The sequence below is a fragment of the Ipomoea nil genome, unplaced genomic scaffold, assembly GCF_001879475.1.
Source record: "Ipomoea nil cultivar Tokyo-kokei standard unplaced genomic scaffold, Asagao_1.1 scaffold0865, whole genome shotgun sequence".
Classification (NCBI taxonomy): Eukaryota; Viridiplantae; Streptophyta; class Magnoliopsida; order Solanales; family Convolvulaceae; genus Ipomoea; species Ipomoea nil.
Genome location: NW_017617293.1, coordinates 1080707 through 1103349, shown reverse-complemented (window position 1 = coordinate 1103349; position 22643 = coordinate 1080707). Strand labels below are relative to the sequence as shown.

General features: G+C 33.6%; 1 protein-coding gene across 1 annotated transcript in view; it reads left to right on the top strand.

The window, feature by feature from the left end:
* The first annotated feature begins 207 nt into the window (after positions 1-207).
* LOC109178696 (alcohol dehydrogenase-like 2) overlaps positions 208-22643 on the top strand; it is a 47363-nt gene continuing 24927 nt past the window's right edge. Inside the window, exons 1-2 of the mRNA XM_019328235.1 lie at positions 208-317; positions 506-645. Of these exons, the coding sequence (XP_019183780.1) occupies positions 281-317; positions 506-645 (177 nt within the window). The 5' untranslated portion in view covers positions 208-280. The remainder of the gene's footprint in view (positions 318-505; positions 646-22643) is intronic.

Sequence of the window (22643 nt, the reverse complement as noted above, 5' to 3'; positions counted from 1 at the left end):
TTATTAACGGTGAAATTTAAACGAATGTGTAATTGTGATAAACAAATAAAAATTAAAAATGTAATATCGCAACATTAAGATAATAAGACTAAATACCACAATAGTTAATGACTAAGACTGAAATTTACTCCATGATATTAATCATGTAAATCAATTTTTCTCGAAGAAGGCAAAAATTTGAAGTGTATATATATAGAAGTAAGTGGGAGCTATCTAGTCTAGATATAAGCTAAGGCATTCTGATCTTCACAATCCATCAATAATTGAAGTCAGAGAAAGAATGGATCCAAGAAGCCCTGCTACCATCACATGTAAAGGTACATTACTCTACAACCTCTAGATTATCATCTACAAAAAACGCCGATTCATAGTTTAATTTCAGACTTTCAGTGACGAATCAATATTCTCATCTTAAGTACTATTAAATTATTATCATTCTTTAATTTATTTTCGTTTTTAGTAACATGTAGTTAATTTTCGTCGCAATTTCGATGGTTTTAATTAGGTGTCGTGACATGGCAAAAGGGAGAGGCATTGAAGGTGGAAGAGATAGAAGTAGATCCACCAAAATGTTCAGAAGTTAGAATGAAGATGTTTTCCAGTTTGTGCCACACAGATATCCTCTCTCACAATGGTTTTCCTATTGTTAGTATCCATCCATTCTTAATTTCATCCCCCCTCTCTCTCTCACACACACACACACATATACTGATTCAAATGTGGACAGTGCTTTCCGTGCGGATTCATCATTAGGTATGCAAAATTGCACCACACAGTGTTCAAAAATACACCACACGTAATGGATGGTGCATTTCCAAACACTGTGTGGTGCATTTTTGAACAATTTGTGGTGCATTTATATGTACCTAATGATGAGTGACCGCACAGCGAGAACCTAACTATATATATATATATATATATATATATATATATATATATATATGTAGAGAGAGAGAGAGAGAGAGAATAATAATCAAATGAGATCACGTCTTCGTGTGAGTGCTGTGAGACTCTTCATAATTGTACAAAAGTTACTATATGAATGCACAAATAGTAGATTGTGTGCAATTCACTTTGCATGAATGCACACAATATAAGCTATCGTAGTTCAGTCGTATATTAGCTTTTGTACATTTATGGATTTATATTGTATATATATCGGATTTGATTAACAAAACTGACTTAATTAACTTTTTTTTTATTACATTTTCAGCCACTATTTCCGCGAGTACTTGGACACAAAGGATTCTGGTAAGTTAACATTAGCTAGAAAAGCAGCCAAAAAAACAGAGGAAACTTTTGAGAGAGGTAGTGAAGTGTGTTAAAGGGTGGAGCCATAACATTGAAAACCAGATTCACTAGTCATACTAGGCAATTGGACTTATTTTCTTAAAAAAATTGAAACTTTGTTTTAAGAACTTTTTGTTTGTGTTATTTATTTTCTTAAAAAAATTGAAACTTTGTTTTAAGAACTTTTTGTTTGTGTTTTGTTCTTTTAATAGTATTTGTCCCAGTTAATGTTTTTTCAGTTGTTATATCGTGGATCTTTAGTCCAAAATTACGCTATTTCTTAACTTTTAGAAGCATGTCTTTAATGGCATCGTATTTTTCATGCAATTGTAAACAACTGTAATACTATAAGTATATAATCTGTTAATAGTAGGTCATATTATCCAATCATTATTGTGTGGACCATGGTCCACACAAGTTGTGTGGACCATATTTTGTCTGCTGTAAAATAATGTACATTTAGTATAAAAATAATATACATTCAGTACAAAAATAATGTACATTATATTCAGGAGATGTACATTATTTTTGTTCTGAGTGTACATTATATTGTATCATGTACATTCAGTACAAAAATAATGTACATTTAGTATATTAAAAATGTACTTTTTATTATGGTCCACACAATATTGTGTGGACCATTTGCCCATATTATCTTAAGTACTAAATGATAAAAAAAATAAAAATAAAAATACATCTACATAATTGTATTAATAAACAATGAATAAGACTATTAAGCCAATACAAGAAATTTAGAAGATGCATAAAAGCAATACAACAAGTTCATAAACTCAATGTATTAACTTTATAGGTATTAGCAATACCCAATTTATGCCCATCTAGTTTTAAGTTTATTATTTACCTATAGTTCATATATTAATACTATATATTTAGAACAAGATTAGAATTACTTGATATGATACACTTTTTAATAAATTATCTACTTACACACACACACACACACACACACACACACACACACACACACACACACACACACACACACACACACATATATATATATATATATATATATATATATATATATATATATTACTTTTTATATTTTTTTGTTTTTTCTTTCCCTCTCATCTTTTCTTTCCTAGTAACACATGCAAAAACTCCTCAAAAAACTATAACTATTGGAGATGTTCTTAAGTTTACCAACTTGATTGTGGTTGTCAACTTATCAAATGACCTTTCTAACCTTTTTTTTTTTTTTCTTTTATTGCATATGTCTAATGTAGAAGGATAGAAAGTGTTGGTGAGAATGTTAGAGACCTAAAAGAAGGAGATTTAGTGATCACGGTTTACTTAGGAGAATGCAAAGAATGCTTCAACTGCAAATCAGAAAAGTCCAATTTATGCCTCAAATACCCTTGGTCCACGAGTGGTTTAATGCCGGATGACACGTCAAGAATATCCATTAGAGGCCAAAGACTATATGATATCTTTAGTTGCGCCACATGGTCGGAATACGCCGTAAGTGACGCTAATTACGTTGCTAAAATCGACCCCCGCCTCCCTCTCCCGCATGCTAGCTTCCTGTCCTGCGGATTCACGACGGGTTTTGGGGCACCCTCAACATTAATCTACGTCGAAAAGGACTCATTGGTTATGGTCTTCGTGTAAGATTTTCCCTTATAATATATATTGTATATTATATATTAGGGCCTTAATTAAGTGGTGCAAGTTGACTACTTATTAAGTGGTCTGGTTGGACTTAATAACTAGTAGTTGTTAGTCAACCAATCTCTATGACTAATATAAACCTGGATTGATGGGATACAGGTTTATGGATTAGATAGCACATTCAGTTACGGTACTCAGGTCAGTAGACACCAATACACTATCTAGGGTTCTAAAGTCAGGCCTGAGGCAAAACATGGCTAACGGTCTACCGTTAAGAGACAATATAACAGGAACATCAACTATGGCTGGAGATCAACACGGCTACGCTTCCGCTCTTATACGAGGTCAGATCACTCGTATACTAATATTCAGTATAGTTAGACTATTTAGATCTAACATTTGGTATCAGAGCCCTAATAATCTCTGCCTAGTTTGTATTGTTTCGGATACAAAATTATTTCGAAAATTAATATTAAGTTCGTGTAAATTGAATTTTTTGTACATGATTTATTTTTCGAAACTTTGCATGGTAATACCTACGAGCCCGGATTTTGTCTATCGCCGGTGATTTTGGACTCCGGTTGTCATTGACTTGGCGTACGGGACTATGAGCGTACGTAGACAACAGCGACGTTAGCTGGTGGTGTCTGCGTGTTGAAGTTGCCGGCGCTGGCGAACGGTGTCAGTGACCACCGGCCATGACGTAGTCGCAGCTGCTGTTGGGCGGCAGAGGGACGACAAATTTCCTCCGTACGATTTGCGTCGTTTTCCCTCCGGTCGCCGGTTGCCATGAGCAACGACGGCGAGCTTTTCGTGGTCGACGGCGGTGACCTGCTATTGCGCGACGGCGGCTCCCTACTTCTCGGTCGTCAGTGGCGATGGTTTTCCGGCGATGCATTGGTACGCTGGATGGTGCGCTGCTGGAAGAAGATGAACGGCTGGATGGCTGGCTCCGTACTCCTCAAGCTTCGGGTGACGTCTTTTTTGGAAATCGACGGAACAGAGCTACGAAGATTTTGCGATCTTCCTGGTAATCTTGATTTCGTATTCAAATGCAATTACTTTATTTTACCATATATTAATATTTGCCTAATTTAATAAGTGTATATATATATATATATATATATATATATATATATATATATATATATATATATATATATATATATATATTTGGTAAATGGTGATTATTTGGTTTAATATTACCATATTAATATTACCTAAATTAATATTGTAAATTATTTTGGCAAATGGTAAATATATAGTAATTGCTTAATTTGGAATTTTAATGCCCTTTAGTTTTCATTTAATTTTGGCATTAAATTCATAATTAATTTATCATTCAATTTGGAGCAATATTAAGTTTTAATTTGCTGTTTGAATTTTAATTTAATGTTAAGGTTCATATTAAATTGCCTCAAGTGTTGCAATTTATTTAGTATATATGGGTTAATAATATATTAATTTGCACATCCAAGCATGCTACGTATATTCATAAATTATTGTTATAATTATACATTCATAATAGAATGTATTAAGGTTGGATTTAGCATAATATTAACACATAAATTCATTATTAAATATCATTCAATTTTGGATCCTTAGGCTAATTTTGAACATTATAGCCTATTATGGTAGCTTGTTTTGATTTCTCCTTAATTTTGAGCACATTTTAGTTTTTTGTGTTTTTGGGACTTTATTTTTTGAACAAGCTATTTGGGACCTATTTTGGGTCATTAAACTGTTAAAGTATGGATCCCACCATTTTGATTGATATTTAAATAATGATTATAGCTCATTTTGATTATAACATGTATTCAGTTTTAATTATTACTAACTACGATGTTTTGGTATTCATCGTTAGTAATAATATTAAGTTTTTGGTCTATTTCAGTATTAGATCATTTTTCATCCATGTTATAATCCATTTGGGCCATTGAGGTTTATGCGCCTAATTTGAGTGATTAAGGGCTATAATTATAGTCTTAGCCTATTTAGAGACATTAAGAATTTAAGGATTTAATTGTTATTTTGGCCATTAAGAATTAATAACTATTATTTAAGTTGATTAAATTTTTAATCTATCAATAGTTTTTTAGGGCCTTAATAATAATATTAAGTCTTTAATTTTATGGCAAAAGCAATATAGTTGGTATATTGTTTGTATAATGGTAAATTGGTTATTACCTTAACTTCAGTCTCCCTTAGTATTATAATAGTCATAATTAAGTATTATGTGGTAAATTGAGATTAGTATTTGACATCCCTTAATTACAGTTTTGCCTTTATTGTAATTATTATTGTTAGGAATATAGCGGAATAATGCGGAAGCGAAGAATCGAAAATTGAGAATTATAGAAGTTAAATAATAGGGAAATATAATAATGACAAAACGAATTAGGAATAAAGGAAAGATATATATTATAACACAAAAGGAAAGAATATAATATATATATCACGTGGGAAATGAAAAGAAGCTAAGGCAAGTGAATGAATCAATAATTGATATTGATGTAAGAAATGAGTACATTGAAAGAATAGAAATCTAATCTATTTATACAAAAGATAAAGGAGACAAATGCGGCAAGTAAAAAGAAGAGAGCATAAGTCGGACGAACGTGCAAGAAGTGCTCCATAAGGACATGCAACGTGGATGATGACATGGTCTTCATAGATTTGAGCCACATATACATTATTTTCTAACAATCTCCACCTTGGATCAAATCCATCGTGGAATTAACAACGTGAACAGCCGACTAAATTCAAACACTGCTTGAACTTAGCAACAGGAAGCGCCTCAGAATAGCAGGATGGATTACCATCAATCTCCTGTGCGACTGAAAGAGCATAAGCAACCATGTTGGTTTCATCATCACTAGCATACCTAGCAGGTTTTTTGATTGTCCTCCTAGGACGATCCATAGCAATGGAATACTCTCGTTGTGGCTCGACGAGAGGTGCAGTGCTAGTAGATGCATCATCTTTAGTATTACCATCAGTGGTAGTAATACGGTCAATAGGCCTGAACTCAAACTCCACCTTCTCACCAGTACTCTTCGTCTCATTTGTACTGAGAACTTTTCCAGAAGAAAGTAGTGCATTTTCGTCAAAAGTGATATAGCGACTCAGAATGATTTTCTGAGAATCAGGAGACCATAGACGATACCCTTTTGACTCAGAAGCATAACCAAGGAAAATGCATTTGACAGCTCTTGGGTTTAATTTACTCGTACTGGAATGAGCATAAGTAGGACATCCAAAAACTCTTAAGATAGAGTAGTCAACAGGATTACCTGACCAAACTTCCTCTGGAATTTTGAAGTCAAGGGATGAATGTGGAGATCTATTCACTAAATAGCAAGCAGTAGAAATGGCCTCGGCGCAAAAATCACGCCGTTTCCATAACCCAGCATTAGAGAGCATACAACGAGCTCTTTCCAATAGAGTCCTGTTCAAACGTTCAGCAACACCATTCTGCTGGGGTTTACCAGGCAAGGTCTTGTGCCTGGCGATTCCATTTGCTGCACAAAAGTCATTGAAATCTGACTCACAGAACTCCAAGCCATTGTCTGTCCCGAGCTTCTTGACTTTTTTACCTGTCTGAGTCTCAACAAGTATTTTCCACTTCTTGAAAATAGAAAATGCCTGATTTTTATGTTTCATGAAATAGACCCAGAGTTTACGAGAAAAGTCATCAATAATAGACATAAAATATCTACAGCCTCCCATAGACTGGAATTTAGTCGGTCCCCATAAATCGGAATGTATATATTCCAATACATCTTTGGTACGGTGTGTAGTAGTAGAGAAACTAACACTCTCTTGTTTCCCAAAAACACAATGCTCACAAAATTGTAATTTACCCGTACCTGAACCACCAAGGAGACCTTTCTTGCTTAGGAGATGCATGCCTTTCTCACTCATATGCCCCAGACGCATATGCCATAGTTGAGTGAGATCCGCATCAGACATTGATGAGGATACCGCTACTGAACCTGTCAAAGTACTGCCTTGCAAGATGTACAAGCTTCCAGAACGAGAAGCTTTCATGAGAACAAGAGAGCTTTTATGACCTTCAGAACTCCACCTTCAGCTATGTACTTGCACCCTAGAGATTCCAAGGTGCCCAATGATATCAGATTGCGTTTCAAATCAAGAATATACCGAACATTGGTAAGAGTCCTGATAACATTATCATGAGTTTTAATCTGAACACTTCCAATTTCACTAACCTTGCATTGGGTATCATTACCCAGCAAGACAACATCACCATCAACCGGTTCCAGAGAGTTGAACCAGTCTTTGTGAGGGCACATGTGGAATGTACAACCAGAGTCCAGAATCCACTCGGTTTCGCTCCGTTTGTAACCGGAGCTAACAGATAACATAACATCGCCTTCTAAATCACTTTCAACAACACTAGTTTCAGCGGACTTCTTTTCTCTCTCTTGCTTGTTTTTCAACTTGAAGCATTCAGTCACATCATGACCATGCTTCTTGCAGTACTTACAGGATTTGTTGGACTTATATCCTTTGGACTTGGATCTAGAATTTTTATTGCTACTCCCTGATTCAAGTGAACGACCCCTTACAGTCAAGCCTTCACCTTTGTCCTCAGACTTAATTTCAAAGTCAAACTTTTCTTTGGACAATAGGTTTGACTTAACATTGTCGAAAGTAAGGGTATCACTACTATTACCATACAGCATAATTTCTTTGAAATGCTTGTATGATTTAGGGAGAGTGACAAGTAATAAAATAACACGATCCTCATCGTCAATTACGACATCAATATTTTCCAAGTCCAATAAAATAGAATTGAATTCATCCAAGTGAGATTTAATAGAAGTACCTTCCGTCATACGGATTGTGTACAGACGCTCCTTTAGGCGTAGCGTGTTTGCTAGAGTTTTGGCCATATAAAGCGTATCCAGCTTGGACCATAAATCTGACGCAGTCGTCTCACTTACTACCTCACGTAGAACCTCTTTAGACAGGCACAAAAGAATGGTTGAACGTGCCTTGTCATCCAAATCTTCCCAAGTTTCATATGTCATTGTAGCTGGTTTCTTCTTCTTCCCAGCTAGAGCTTTCTTCAAACCGTTCTAGGTTAGAACGGCTTCCATCTGAACCTTCCAGATAGAAAAGCTAATTTTCCCGTCGAACTTCTCGATATCGAACTTGGTAACAATCGACATCTTTGAAAATAATTCTCAATTAAACCGCTCTGATACCACTTGTTAGGAATATAGCGGAATAATGCGAAAGCGAAGAATCGAAAATTGAGAATTATAAAGTTAAATAATAGGGAAATATAATAATGACAAAACGAATTAGGAATAAAGGAAATATATATATTATAACACAAAAGGAAAGAATATAATATATATATCACGTGGGAAATGAAAAGAATCTAAGGCAAGTGAATGAATCAATAATTGATATTGATGTAAGAAATGTGTACATTGAAAGAATAGAAATCTAATATATTTATACAAAAGAGAAAGGAGACAAATGCGGCAAGTAAAAAGAAGAGAGCATAAGTCGGACGAACGTGCAAGAAGTGCTCCTTAAGGACATGCAACGTGGATGATGACATGGTCTTCATAGATTTGAGCCACATATACATTATTTTCTAACAATTATTAATTACTGTTATTAAGTTTAGGGGCTAATCTCATTTTATTACCTTTCATAATAATTATTATTTCATGGTAATCTGCTATATTTGGTACAATGGTATAATTACCTGCTTCATTTTACATGACTATAATGTTGGTAATTAAGTCCTACCAATAAATTTTTAACGTACCATTGGACGCTGCATCGAGTATACTGACACCGACAGTGAAGATGGGAGAATTCTAGAGTTTTCTTCTGTTGTGGATCATCATCGTTGTTAGCGCAATGGAGAGATGTTGTTTGCATCATTAAGGTTAGTCATTAATTATCTTTTATGGTTATTGATAATTAGTGCTACAGTTACAGTTAACCGCTAATTTGGACTAGTCATATATTTTATCTTTAGAAAAATGGAAACATTAAAAGGTGCATTACCATACTTTAGTTTGTCGTTAATATTAATGTTAATAGTGATCATAATGTTATTTATTGCTATTAATAATTAATTAATGATAACATTAATGTTGCTATGGTATTCAGTTATGCATCTTGAACTGTTTACAAATAAATTTATGTGACAATATTCCAGTTAAGAAAATATTTTTCTTGACATTAAGGTTTGTCGGACTTCAAATTTTATTAAGTTTTCAAAATTTTATCCAAAAATATTTATAAATGTTAGCGATTTTAACCATTGTTTTTCCATATTTAGTCTCCTACACAATGTGATAATATTATTATGGCTATTTATTGCTATTTTGATTGTTTGCAATTTTGCCATTAATAATAATAATATTGTTAACTCGGTGATGGAGAGTGATTTTGAATCAATTTAGTAATTTTGAAAAAAAAACATGTTTTCTCGGCATTTGGCTATTGCCATTAATTTCATAATTCATTTAGTTCTTTGAATTATGATTTTAGTTCTGATTGCCCATATTTGGTTAAGTATGAATAAATGAATATTTGGTGTAAATTCATATTCTTTAGTTGGTTCATACTCCTTAGATTGTTTTATGCATTTGATCACATTAAGTGCATAACATTAAGTTTAATTATGCAATTAGGGTTTATGAGATTTTAATTTACAAATGATAGCATATCCTTTTGGTTTGATATTGTTTAAATTTGTAAATTCAGTTATTTCTCATAAATTTGATCTTTATGCATTAAAACATTTTATCATGGGCTTACAGTTTAAAAATTTCAAAGTATATATCCAGTACATTATTATTCAAACTGTTGGGTCTCTTTTGGTTTAGACTCATCGGTGTTTGAATATTAAGTTTATACTTTGAAATCTCATATTGTAAATTGCTTTAAGTTATGCAATTTATTTGGAATATATGAGTTTAATGTTTAATTTTATGCATATTTATCCATCGCATAATATTATGTTTTTTAAAACTATGCAATTTTATTATGCCTTTAGCAATGCATACTTTAAGATGAAATTATATTAGTTCCTTATTAAGTTGGACTTTTGTATAAATTTTAGTTGCGGTAGTGCCTGAATTTAAGCACGTCTAGTCCGCTAATTTAGTTCACCATTTAAGCTTTAATCATATGTGAACCATACAGTTTACTGGTGTGTACCCTACAGTTGTAGGTTCATATCCCCAAACAGTTATACATTAAGTATATATGAATTGGGGAGGCATACTAGTTTTAATGGCATGACTTAAGAACATCTTGTGCCAATAGGATCCTTAAATTGATACTCTATCTAAGGAATTGGTTTTCAATGAGACTTAGTCTCTAACCACCTTTCCTTGGAGTATATTTAGATTTGCCAATGTGATTTTATTTCTGTTCATTAAAGAATAGCCAAATCATCCTTAATTTACTGAAATATCTTGAGTTTTCAATCTTGGTTAATTAAGAAAATGCTACAACATATTCAGCTACCTAAGATTCTTAAGTTTCAATCACATAAAGTTTAGGCAAAGAATTGATAATTGTCTAGTGATCTTATAATTTTAATTTGGTTTGGGAGTAGCCACAACATCCTTGATCTGTTTAAATTATATATTAAGCGGTTTATTTTGATCACATAAAGTTTTGGACATATCGTTTGTGGTTAATTGTATGTAATATGATGGAATTTAGCCCACAGGTAATTTCGTTATATTTGTATAATTAATCAGGATGAAATACTAGACTACGGTCATAATTTAGCCCACATGCAATTATATATCGGAATGTAGTTTAGTAGTTTTATCAGTGATGATAGAAATAAATTTATTTAATTATTTATTTTATGGTTATTTGTAAATAATTTCCAATTCTATCATGAAGTTTAATTTTATGGTGTAAACTTTAGATCATATTTCTTAATTTGCCCACAGGGATTGAGAAAAGGAACATGATCTCTTAAGTTTTTTTTTTTTTTTTTTTTTTTTTTTTTTTTTTTTATCATAATGGTTGTAATGAATCTTATTGAATAAAACTTTAGCCTACAGGCAAGTTTTATGTCACTTGATTATTCGACTCATTTGATAATTGTTTCATCATAAATACAATTTCAGTTGGATCTAATTGAATTAAAACTTTAACCCACATGCAAGTTTTATGTCTCTAGATTCTTCTGGCTCTTTAGTAATTGTGAAAAATATTATCATAAGGGTTTCTTAATTGGATTTAATAGAATTAAAACATTAGCCCACATGCATGTTTTATGTCAATAAATCCCTCAACCCATTAGATAATAATCTTATCACAATTTCTTAGAGTTATAGGTTTAGCTCAATTATAATTGTAAGTTTCATGGTTTGCATTGGCAAAACATGTATTCAGTATTTCAGTCACTTCCCAAAATTTAGCAACTTTTATTAATTGATCCACGAATCTTGCTCGGTTCTTCGGACTAATTGTAGTAAGTTACGTGATTTGACATAACTCTTTTGGATTCCAATACTAATAAAATGTATCTTTTGAGCCAAATTCTAACTTGGTTTTGGAAGATGTATTTTGTTTTTATTTTATTATGTCCAACTATGGTGGGGAAACATATCTTCATTATTTACGTGGACTTTAATTGGAACCAAAAATTGATTATTTAGTATGTCCAACTAATTGTGGGGAATTATGTCTTCATTTGTTAGTTGGTCAAATCAATTATGAGTATATATATTATTAAGTTCATTTATTAATTTCGCTGAAGAATATTTTAATCAGTGGGAGTAATAGTTTAGACACAGATCATTATGATGCTCCATTAATTATTGTATTCATACATTCCAAATTGGGTTGTATGTTAAACAATAAGTCCAAAAGATTCCACAAGTATTAATCTTGTATTTGTTCATATAAATTAATAAGTTCAAATTATTGAACATTTGGTTGTGCAACATATAAGTAAGACTCATTATGTTCAGTTCATTTAAAATGGACATTGAAGTTATTTGGGAAGTTATGGTGTATGATTAAGATTCCAAATTTATGGACTTAGACTTTTGGTTTATTGTCTAAGTTATTGGAATGCTTCTGTGACTTGGCTATCTTTGGCTATTTTTGATGAGTGGGAGTGACAGACGTGTCAACTTCAATCTCTTAGCCATTAAAGGTAGTGCTTGAGTTAACTTATTAAGAAGTCATAGAATATAGTTAGCATTATGCTAACATTAAGAGATCTCTACTTAAGGCATGCTTATAAAGTTTTAGAGATTATACAGTGTACTCTTTTGTACAATTTGGATGTGTGTCTCTTTCAGTTGTGCACATAATGTATTTTGAGAAACATCCCTTAAGGTACCAAGAATAAACATAGGGTTTGTTCATAAAGGACCTAAGTTGGAGAATTAAAATGCATGTGACCATAATGGATACTACTCTGATTAAATAGAGAACATGTCACTATGATTCGTGTGTTTTGTTCTTTGATGAAGGTTGTGCTAGTACTTGCACCAAGTGGGAGAATGTAAGATTTTCCCTTATAATATATATTGTATATTACATATTAGGACCTTAATTAAGTGGTGCAAGTTGACTAGGCTTATTAAGTGGTCTGGTTGGACTTAATAACTAGTAGTTGTTAGTCAATCAAACTCTGTACCTAATATAAACCTGGATTGATGGGATACAGGTTTATGGATTAGATAGAACAGTCAGTTACGGTACTCAGACTGCTCAGTAGACACCAATACACCATCTAGGGTTTTGAGTCAGGTCTGAGGCAAAACATGGCTAACGGTCTACCGTTAAGAGACAATATAACAGGAACATCAACTATGGGTGGAGATCAACACGGCTATGCTTCCGCTCTTATACGAGGTCAGATCACTCGTATACTAATATTCAGTATAGTTAAACTATTTAGATCTAACAGTTCGGTCTTGGTATCGTTGGATTTGGAGTGAGTATTACTAATACTGTCTCATTTTATCTGTCATACTTACTTTTTATTGGTCAAACTAACTATTTCTTCTTTGTTTATTTTTCTTTAATATTTTTACTTATTTTTAATTTTTTTTTTGTGTTCAATAGTACTTTTAGTGTAATTTCTATATATATAAATTTTGTTGAATAATACTAAATTTAATGTTATGAAAATTGGATTTAAAAGAAATCCAGTCAAGGCTCGTGAACTGAACCAGACACATAAAATGAGACAGAGAGAGTAAAAATTAAAATTAAAATTTCAAATAGTAATAATGTTTATGTCAACCACTATATACATACCGGTAGCTTAGGAATCATTATATCATGGATCGTGATCCACCTTATAAGATGGATCATTGACATAAGGTTCACATTTTTTGAAGGTTCATTTTTTTATTTTTTTTTTCGCGTGTGCTGAAGGTTCAGTTTTTAACTATACTATCAAAAAATGAACTTTCTGTTGGAAATTTATATAGTAATGGAGATTAATGTTTCAGATGAACTACCATGAAAACTTAAATAATATTTGGAGTTGTGGAGTTGTAAATATTATTTTAGTTTGGTAAAAAGTTAATTAAAATACTGGGAGAAATTTATATAGCTATATGCTTGTGATATATAGCTATATGCTTGAGATATATAGCTATATGCTTGTGATATATGCTTGAGATTTATATAGCTTTATGCTTGTGATATATAGCTATATGCTTGAGATGTATAGCTATATGCTTGAGATATATAGTTATATGCTTGTGATATATGCTTAAGATATATAGCTATATGCTTGAGATTTCTAATGCATGTTTGCTTCATTATTTTCGGCTGATGAACTTTGAATTTACATTTCAAGTTCAAAAGTACACTTAACATGCGTTGGAATATGTAGCTATATGCTTGGGATTATTAAACTACATATATGGATATTATTTATATTTATTCTTTGCATGTTTTCATGCGTAAGGAATATATAAATATATATAAATATATAAATAAATAAATAAATAAATATATATATATATATATATATATATATATATATATATATATATATATATATATATATATATATATGTATGTATATAGATTTGCAAACAGTTACTGACTCAAAATAAATTTAATTATTTCTCCAGTGTGGATATATCATTCAGGATATATCTTATCTTATGGAAGTTGAGTTTTAAATCACAGCAACTTCAATGTAACTTCTCAATATATTTTTCATCTATAAATATTTTGGTGAAACATCTGAAAGAAAAAATGCAAAAACTTGCATTAAACTGAGATTTTCACAGTCTTACAGTTCTTTAGGAAATTCTCAAACAAAGCAACTTGAGAATTTCATTCATCTTCTTGTATCCCATAAGATTAAATCTTGAACCTTGTTGTTTTTATAGAGGGAGATTTAAAGCTTATAGGAAAGTGATTACACGCCTGAAGATATCAAATGATCCAGTTTTTGTTCCCTGTTGTATTCTGTATTATTGTTGTATCTCAAATGTATTACAGAATACAAGAGTTTTTTCTAACAATCTATAAGCTTTAATTAATAAACATGTGATCATTGGTCTTGTCTTGAAAGGTTTGAAGACAAGATGTTTGGCTTGAAAGAACAGTTTCCTATCACAGAAATATTTCGAAATGAGAATTTCGAATTTGGTTGTAAGGATGACATAAATCACTTTCTTTTTATTGTACAAGAAGATTTTTGTGCGGTTTTTCATGGTGTTCATGGCATGCTATGTACATGTTGTACATGTGGTTTGAATACATGCTATGAAGTTTCATTTCTGTTTTCACTCAAAATCATGGGCATATCAAATTATGCCAAGATGATTAGTGAGATGTGAAAATGATTTTATATAAATAAATCATTTTATTAGTCATGATTTATTTGGAATGAGAAGAGATGTTCTCTCCACAGTGGGGTGAGTGGTTTTAGCGCATCAAAGGCTGGAAGAGATGGATTATCGAGGCAGATACAAGTTACGGGATGTGATCGGTACAGTACTTTTTATTTGTCTCGGCCTCGGCAGGATTGTAAGTGTTATTTTACTTACTGGTTTAGTTCTGGATTATGTTTAGAAGATTTGCATGAGACTTTTTTGAGTTTTGCAAAGCCTGTTAAATACATGGATATGTTTATGCATGTGTATAAATATTTTTATATTGAGACTTTGTCTCGGTTGCATGCATAGTATATAAGATACATATATAATATCTTGGATCTTTAGGTGCTGTATTTTTACCAAATTTAGATTAATTTGGGGTTATCAATTTCTTGTTTTCCTATGCATGGTTACAATATTTAATGATTGTAAGTTGGAATTAATTTCAATGTCATGCATGGAATTATTGATTATTTTAGCACACAGATAATTTTATCCTTGTGAAAGTCTGAAATATTATGTTATATATATATATATATATATATATATATATATATATATATATATATATATATATATATATATATATTTCTAATTAAGGCAGAAAGCCTTTGAAATATTTTTTATATTTCTGATAAAGGCAGAAAGCCCAAGAAATATTCTGTTATATTTCTTATAAAGGCATGCAGAAACTTTTATGCATGAAGAATGCATAATGAAATTCATAAAAAAAAAAATTATGAATGTATTGAACACACAGTTTCTCATATTGAGAATGTGTTAAAATTCTGAAAGCCAACAAGTTTACTGGTTTGTCTAGTATGGCAGTTAGCGGTGAAAAGAATTTCAAATTTAAATCATGGATTATGATTTAAGTTTGATATGATTCTTCAGTTTAGAAGAAACATGAAAAGTTAAAATCTTAAAATAAAAATGGTTTATTCTCCAAAAGGTGATGATCTCTGAATGGAAGAGGTTTATTCTCCAAAGTTAATGATGTCTCAAATGGAGGAGGTTGAATTTTTATTTTAAGGAGTCCTCACTGTTAATAAGTTCAACATGATGATTAAAATTCTTGGTTATAGAATTTGCAAGAAATAAATATTTATTGACTAGGAACCTATAAAGGGGTTCCAGTATAATCAATTAAATATTTTATTTCACCAGCTCATTAATAGAATATTAAAATTCTATCCATCATCATGTTCAGTTGGCTAAGTGGATGTGATTAGAAGAATTTTGATATACTTGAATAAAACCATTAATTATGGTTTGGTATATTTAATAGATATTTTCATCCTGGAAAGATATTCTAATGCCAGTTGAATGTCTGATCATGAAACTTGTTCCTCAATTAGTAGATTGATATTTCTGCTTGGAGGAGGTGTTGTTTTATGGTTTTCTAAAAGCAAAGTTGATTTTTCAACTACAGCATCTGGATTTCTTGTGTTAGCTTTGACATGCAAGAAGTTGACTGGTTGAGGAATTTAATTATTTAGATTCCGGTTTGGCCAAAACCGATGTCACCAGTTTAGTACATTATGACAGCGCTACTACACTGGCCATATCATATAAACAAGTGTTTATAATGGCAAGTGAAGGCACATGGGTTTGAGACTTAGCTATGTGTGAAATCCTAGGTAATTGTGTTACGTTGCAGCACTGGACCTTGTACAGTCCTGATTTTAACGGATCCGTTTGCAAAAGTCTTTGCAAGGGACATGGTTTTAAAGACATCGGAAGGGATATGGAAAGCCTAAATTATTTAATTGCAAGTGAAGGAAAGCTCAACTCACGTCTAAGTTATTACGTTAGATCTTGAGTTCAATGTAGATGAGTACTTCATTTTGTGATTGCAAGCATCAAAAGTTATAATTAAAAATTATATCCCAAGGAAAAGTGATGCTTGGTTATGTCTTTCAATAAATGTCTTAACTTGGTAACCATCTACTCCAATGTACTTAAAAATAATCCTAGCTCTGCAACCAATCCTGTTTGAAACTCTCCGTCGCTTTGGATGGGAAGGACCTTCCCCCGCATCTGGATTTGATTTTGAGTGACAATGTTGAGCACCCGTATTCTTAAATCCCTCTCTATTGCAAACAATTTGCTTTAGAGTTTTCGTCCCGTCGCGTGCTTTAGTAAGGGAACTAGACCTCGTGTCAAACCTGACTTTGGCAGCATAATTATTGTAGAATTCAATACCAGCATCCAATGTTTTAAAAGTCATGTCAACCGCTGGTTTGATTTCATCTTCACAGTGTGGAGTCCAATACTGTGTCATTCCAGGAGATATTGTCAAAGTATAGCCATTGCTGCTGCTGCTGGGACTCAAACTGGGTTTGTTTAGAGATTGCAACTCACTAGGAACTGTAACATATAAGCATGAAGTTATTATTTCGTTGTTGTAAGCCTATACGTGCGTATTGTGAACACTTAATATGAGTTAATTTAATAAGGTTCATGCAATTCTTTTAGGTTTATGAATAACAAAACTATGTGCGGCAAGTGAGCACGTAACGTGCGTCAAGGAAATAGTTAATGTGCGTATGTTGAACAGTAAACATGCATACATGTTTTTTTAAACGTATGGTTACTAGTTAACGTGCGTGAGTGAGTCCACCAACATGGGTCAATGTAAACAGTAACATGCGTAAGGAAAGCACTGTACGTGCGTGTGTTGAACAGATAACATGCGTAAGTGTTGTTTAAAATTTTATGTGGGTAATTAACGCGCATCAGTGAAAACTGTAATATGCACATTTGTAAAAATTAACATGCGGCTACATAATCATCTACCGTGCGTAAGTTTTTAGGCTCGGAATAATTAAGATAGGTCAGTAAGCCAGTTGTTAAGTTGCATGCATGTAGTGTTTAATGTGCGTGTAATTAAGAAAAGAAGGAGGCCAATACAAGTGCAGATAAAATTAATTCCAAATTATCGATAAAATTTTGGCTATACCTTGATCGAATTCTTCCATTCTTGATCTGTTGACGTTGTTGCTGAGTTTAGGGTTTCTTTTGACGAACAAGCTAATAAACGATGAGGAGAATAGATTTTATTGCCAATTTCATAGGGATCGCAAAATCGACTGAGCTTAGGAAATATCGAAGATTAGGAATCAATGGCGAATTTTGAAAACGCGCAAAGAAGAAGAAAATCAGAAATTTTGATTTTTTTTTTAATATGACCAAAAGGACCAAAATGCCCTTAATGAGCTATTCGCGTTTATATTTTGCAGTTAATCTTATCCGTTGGATCAAGAACAACGTAAGGCTTAGATTCAATCTCATTTTTTACAAGAAGGACTAAATGCACGCGAGCCCTTCCCTCTCTCTCTCTCTCTCTCTCTCTCTCTCTCTCTCTCTCTCTCTCTATATATATATATATATATATATATATATATATATATATATATATATATATATATATATATATATGACTAGGGATCTGGTACGGAAGTAGTAATTGGGGCAGGACTTGAAGAAACATGGAAATTAGTGTTGCTTCTATCTTCTTTAATGGTCGAACATTTAAGTGATCAATTTTTGGTGGTGTTCGAGTTAAATCGGACCTTCCCTCCATTGTTGAGAAATGCATAACCAAGGTATGAACAATCACTTAATTATGTTTTTTTTTTTTTTTAAATTGATTTCTAGTTAAGGATGATACTTGTATAACTTTTCTTCTTACAGAAAATCCAACTAGAAAAGTTGCTAACTCATGAAGTCTCCCTGGAAGAAACAAGCAGGGCATTTGAGTTGTTAAAACAACCAAATTGTGTCAAGGTTCTTATCAAAATTTAAGAAGAAAATATCCATTTCTATCAACATGCACTATATGTTCCTAGAAATTCGGTTATATAAATGTACGTGTTTATTGACGTATGTAATAACAAGTCGCTGGCTTGCTAGCTAGTACAGTTTATTTCTTATGTGTCGGTTTGTAAACTATTACATAAGAGTGAATTTATCAGTGCACACTTATAGAGGAGTGACTACGAGTTTCCTTCTGATGTGCTACATGAATTGAGACAATAATAAAAAATTATTCACATTCATGAAGTTTGGTGAATATTTTTTATTAAAAATTTGAATTAATTTTAAATATTATTAATATTTCAAATTCTATTTATCTTTATTTTACCTTTCTCATACATGCTTTTAATATTTGTTACTCCGGTAACTTTGAGATCATAGAACAATAATAAAGTTGTGACGAATATCAATCTAATAGTAATAGTAATGACCTGAGTTGCTTTCACAGGTTTAGTTCACTGGTTTAGTATGCAATATTTGAGAGAATATACTAATGTTTGAACCTCAGCAGTAGCAGTGTGAGGATTACGCCCAGAGTGCACAGATTCCTTGTGCGCATTATTGAGTCAACGTGGTGATTACACCCAAAGTAGACTGATACCTTGTGCGCTTTATTGACTCAGCGTGATTTACAGTTATTATTGTGTGGACCATGGTCCACACAAGTCATACTAAAAAATACATTATAAGGGAGAAACATATAATACACTTGGTTAAAGTAATTCACCGGCCTGCTTTAGAATTTAAACTTAGACAATATTACAAGATTAGCTAGCCTTTGGAGAAAAATATTGCGATGGAGGGTCATGGTCCGGAAAACTCCAGCTTCAAGAAAGCTGGGAAGACTCCAGCTTCGTCAAAAACTGCGAGAGGTATGCATGTCAAGTCTAATCCGTTCGTGATTTACTGAATCAATGCTAGAGCATCAATTCATTCGATTATAATCTAAAGGTAATGATTCGTCCAGCATCATCCCGGCCAGACCTTCTTCCCGACCCATCGAGGACTGCAAAAATAAGTCGTCGAGCTTCAAGAAAGCTGGGAAGACTCAAGCTTCGTCAATAACTGCGAGAGGTATGCATGTAAAGTCTAATCCGTTCGTGATTTACCGAATCAATGCAAGAGTTTCAATTCATTCGATTATAATCTACAGGTAATGATTTGTCCAGCATCATCCCGGCCAAACCTTCTTCCCAACCCATCGAGGACTGCAAAAATGAGTCGTCGAGCTTCAAGAAAGCTAGGAAGACTCAAGCTTCGTGAAGAACTGCGAGAGGTATGCATGTAAAGTCTAATCCGTTCGTGATTTACTGAATCAATGCTAGAGTTTCAATTCATTCGATTATAATCTACAGGTAATGATTCGTCCAGCATCATCTCGGCCAGACCTTCTTCCCGACCCATCAAGGACTGCAAAAAATGAGTCGTCGAGCTTCAAGAAAGCTGGGAAGACTCAAGCTTCGTCAAGAACTGCAAGAGGTATGCATGTAAAGTCTAATCCGTTCGTGATTTACTGAATAATTGCTAGAGCTTCAATTCAATTGATTATAATCTACAGGTAATGATTCGTCCAGCATCATCCCGGCCAGACCTTCTTCCCGACCCATCGAGGACTGCAAAAATGAGTCGTCGAGCTTCAATAAAGCTGGGAAGGCTCAAGCTTCGTCAAGAACTGCGAGAGGTATGCATGTAAAGTCTAATCCGTTCGTGATTTACTGAATCAATGCTAGAGCTTCAATTCATTCGATTATAATCTACAGGTAATGATTCGTCCAGCATCATCCCGGCCAGACCTTCTTCCCGACCCATCAAGGACTGCAAAAATGAGTCGTCGAGCTTCAAGAAAGCTGGGAAGACTCAAGCTTCGTGAAGAACTGCGAGAGGTATGCATGTAAAGTCTAATCCGTTCGTGATTTACTGAATCAATGCTAGAGTTTCAATTCATTCGATTATAATCTACAGGTAATGATTCGTCCAGCATCATCCCGGCCAGACCTTCTTCCCGACCCATCGAGGACTGCAAAAAATGAGTCGTCGAGCTTCAAGAAAGCTGGGAAGACTCAAGCTTCATCAAGAACTGCGAGAGGTATGCATGTAAAGTCTAATCCGTTCGTGATTTACTGAATAATTGCTAGAGCTTCAATTCATTCGATTATAATCTACAAGTAATGATTCGTCCAGCATCATCCCGGCCAGACCTTCTTCCCGACCCATCGAGGACTGCAAAAATGATTCGTCGAGCTTCAAGAAAGCTGGGAAGACTCAAGCTTCATCAAGAACTGCGAGAGGTATGCATGTAAAGTCTAATCCGTTCATGATTTACTAACTCAATGCTAGAGCTTCAATTCGTTCCATTATAATCTACAGGTAATGATTTCTCGAGCTTCATCCCGGCCAGACCTTCTTCCCGACCTATCGAGGACTGCAAAAATGATTCATCGAGCTTCAAGAAAGCTGGGAAGACTCAAGCTTCGTCAAGAACTGCGAGAGGTATGCATGTAAAGAAAGCTGGGAAGACTCAAGCTTCATCAAGAACTGCGAGAGGTATGCATGTAAAGTCTAATCCGTTCATGATTTACTAACTCAATGCTAGAGCTTCAATTCGTTCCATTATAATCTACAGGTAATGATTTCTCGAGCTTCATCCCGGCCAGACCTTCTTCCCGACCTATCGAGGACTGCAAAAATGATTCATCGAGCTTCAAGAAAGCTGGGAAGACTCAAGCTTCGTCAAGAACTGCGAGAGGTATGCATGTAAAGTCTAATACGTTCGTGATTTACTTAATCAATGCTAGAGTTTCAATTCATTCGATTATAATCTACAGGTAATGATTCGTCCAGCATCATCCCGGCCAGACCTTCTTCCCGACCCATCGAGGACTGCAAAAAATGAGTCGTCGAGCTTTAAGAAAGCTGGGAAGACTCAAGCTTCGTCAAGAACTGCGAGAGGTATGCATGTAAAGTCTAATCCGTTCGTGATTTACTGAATAATTGCTAGAGCTTCAATTCATTCGATTATAATCTACAGGTAATGATTCGTCCAGCATCATCCCGGCCAGACCTTCTTCCCGACCCATCGAGGACTGCAAAAATGATTCGTCGAGCTTCAAGAAAGCTGGGAAGACTCAAGCTTCATCAAGAACTGCGAGAGGTATGCATGTAAAGTCTAATCCGTTCATGATTTACTGACTCAATGCTAGAGCTTCAATTCATTCGATTATAATCTACAGGTAATGATTTGTCGAGCTTCATCCCGGCCAGACCTTCTTCTCGACCCATTGAGGACTGCAAAAATGATTCATCGAGCTTCAAGAAAGCTGGGAAGACTCAAGCTTCGTCAAGAAATGCGAGAGGTATGCATGTAAAGTCTAATCCGTTCATGATTTACTGACTCAATGCTAGAGTTTCAATTCATTCGATTATAATCTACAGGTAATGATTCGTCCAGCTTCATCCCGGCCAGACATTCTTCTCGAACCATCGAGGACTGCAAAAATGATTCGTCCAAATTCCAAATGTATTTTTTTTTTCATTTTTTATTTATCTAATTTATTTTTTAAAATTTTTTGGTTTATTTTTATAAATAACATTTGGTTTTTTTAGAATACCGGAAAGGAGAATGTCTCTACGAGAGGAATTGGATACTTTTTCGCCACCCGACTACTACATTGTGAAGTCTGCGGCATCTAAGCCGAAAAGGAGTTTGAAACGGGCTTATGATTGTCCAGAGGAGTCTGAAGAAGACGATTACAATGAAGTTCAAATCGAAGAAAGCGATAACGAAACGGAAGAAACTGAAGAAGAATATTTTCGCAACATACGCAACTACAATCACGGCCCGTATTACGTCCCGGGTCGAAATTGAATGTGAAAAACTTTATTTTGTTTAGTTAAAAGAGTGTTTGAAGACTTGCCATATGTTTTTTTGGGGTCTTTTAGGGTTGTAAATGGTGTTCACTTGCTGAGGCACTATAGTTATTTGCCTGGTTACTTCTGACTTCTCTACTGTTCTTA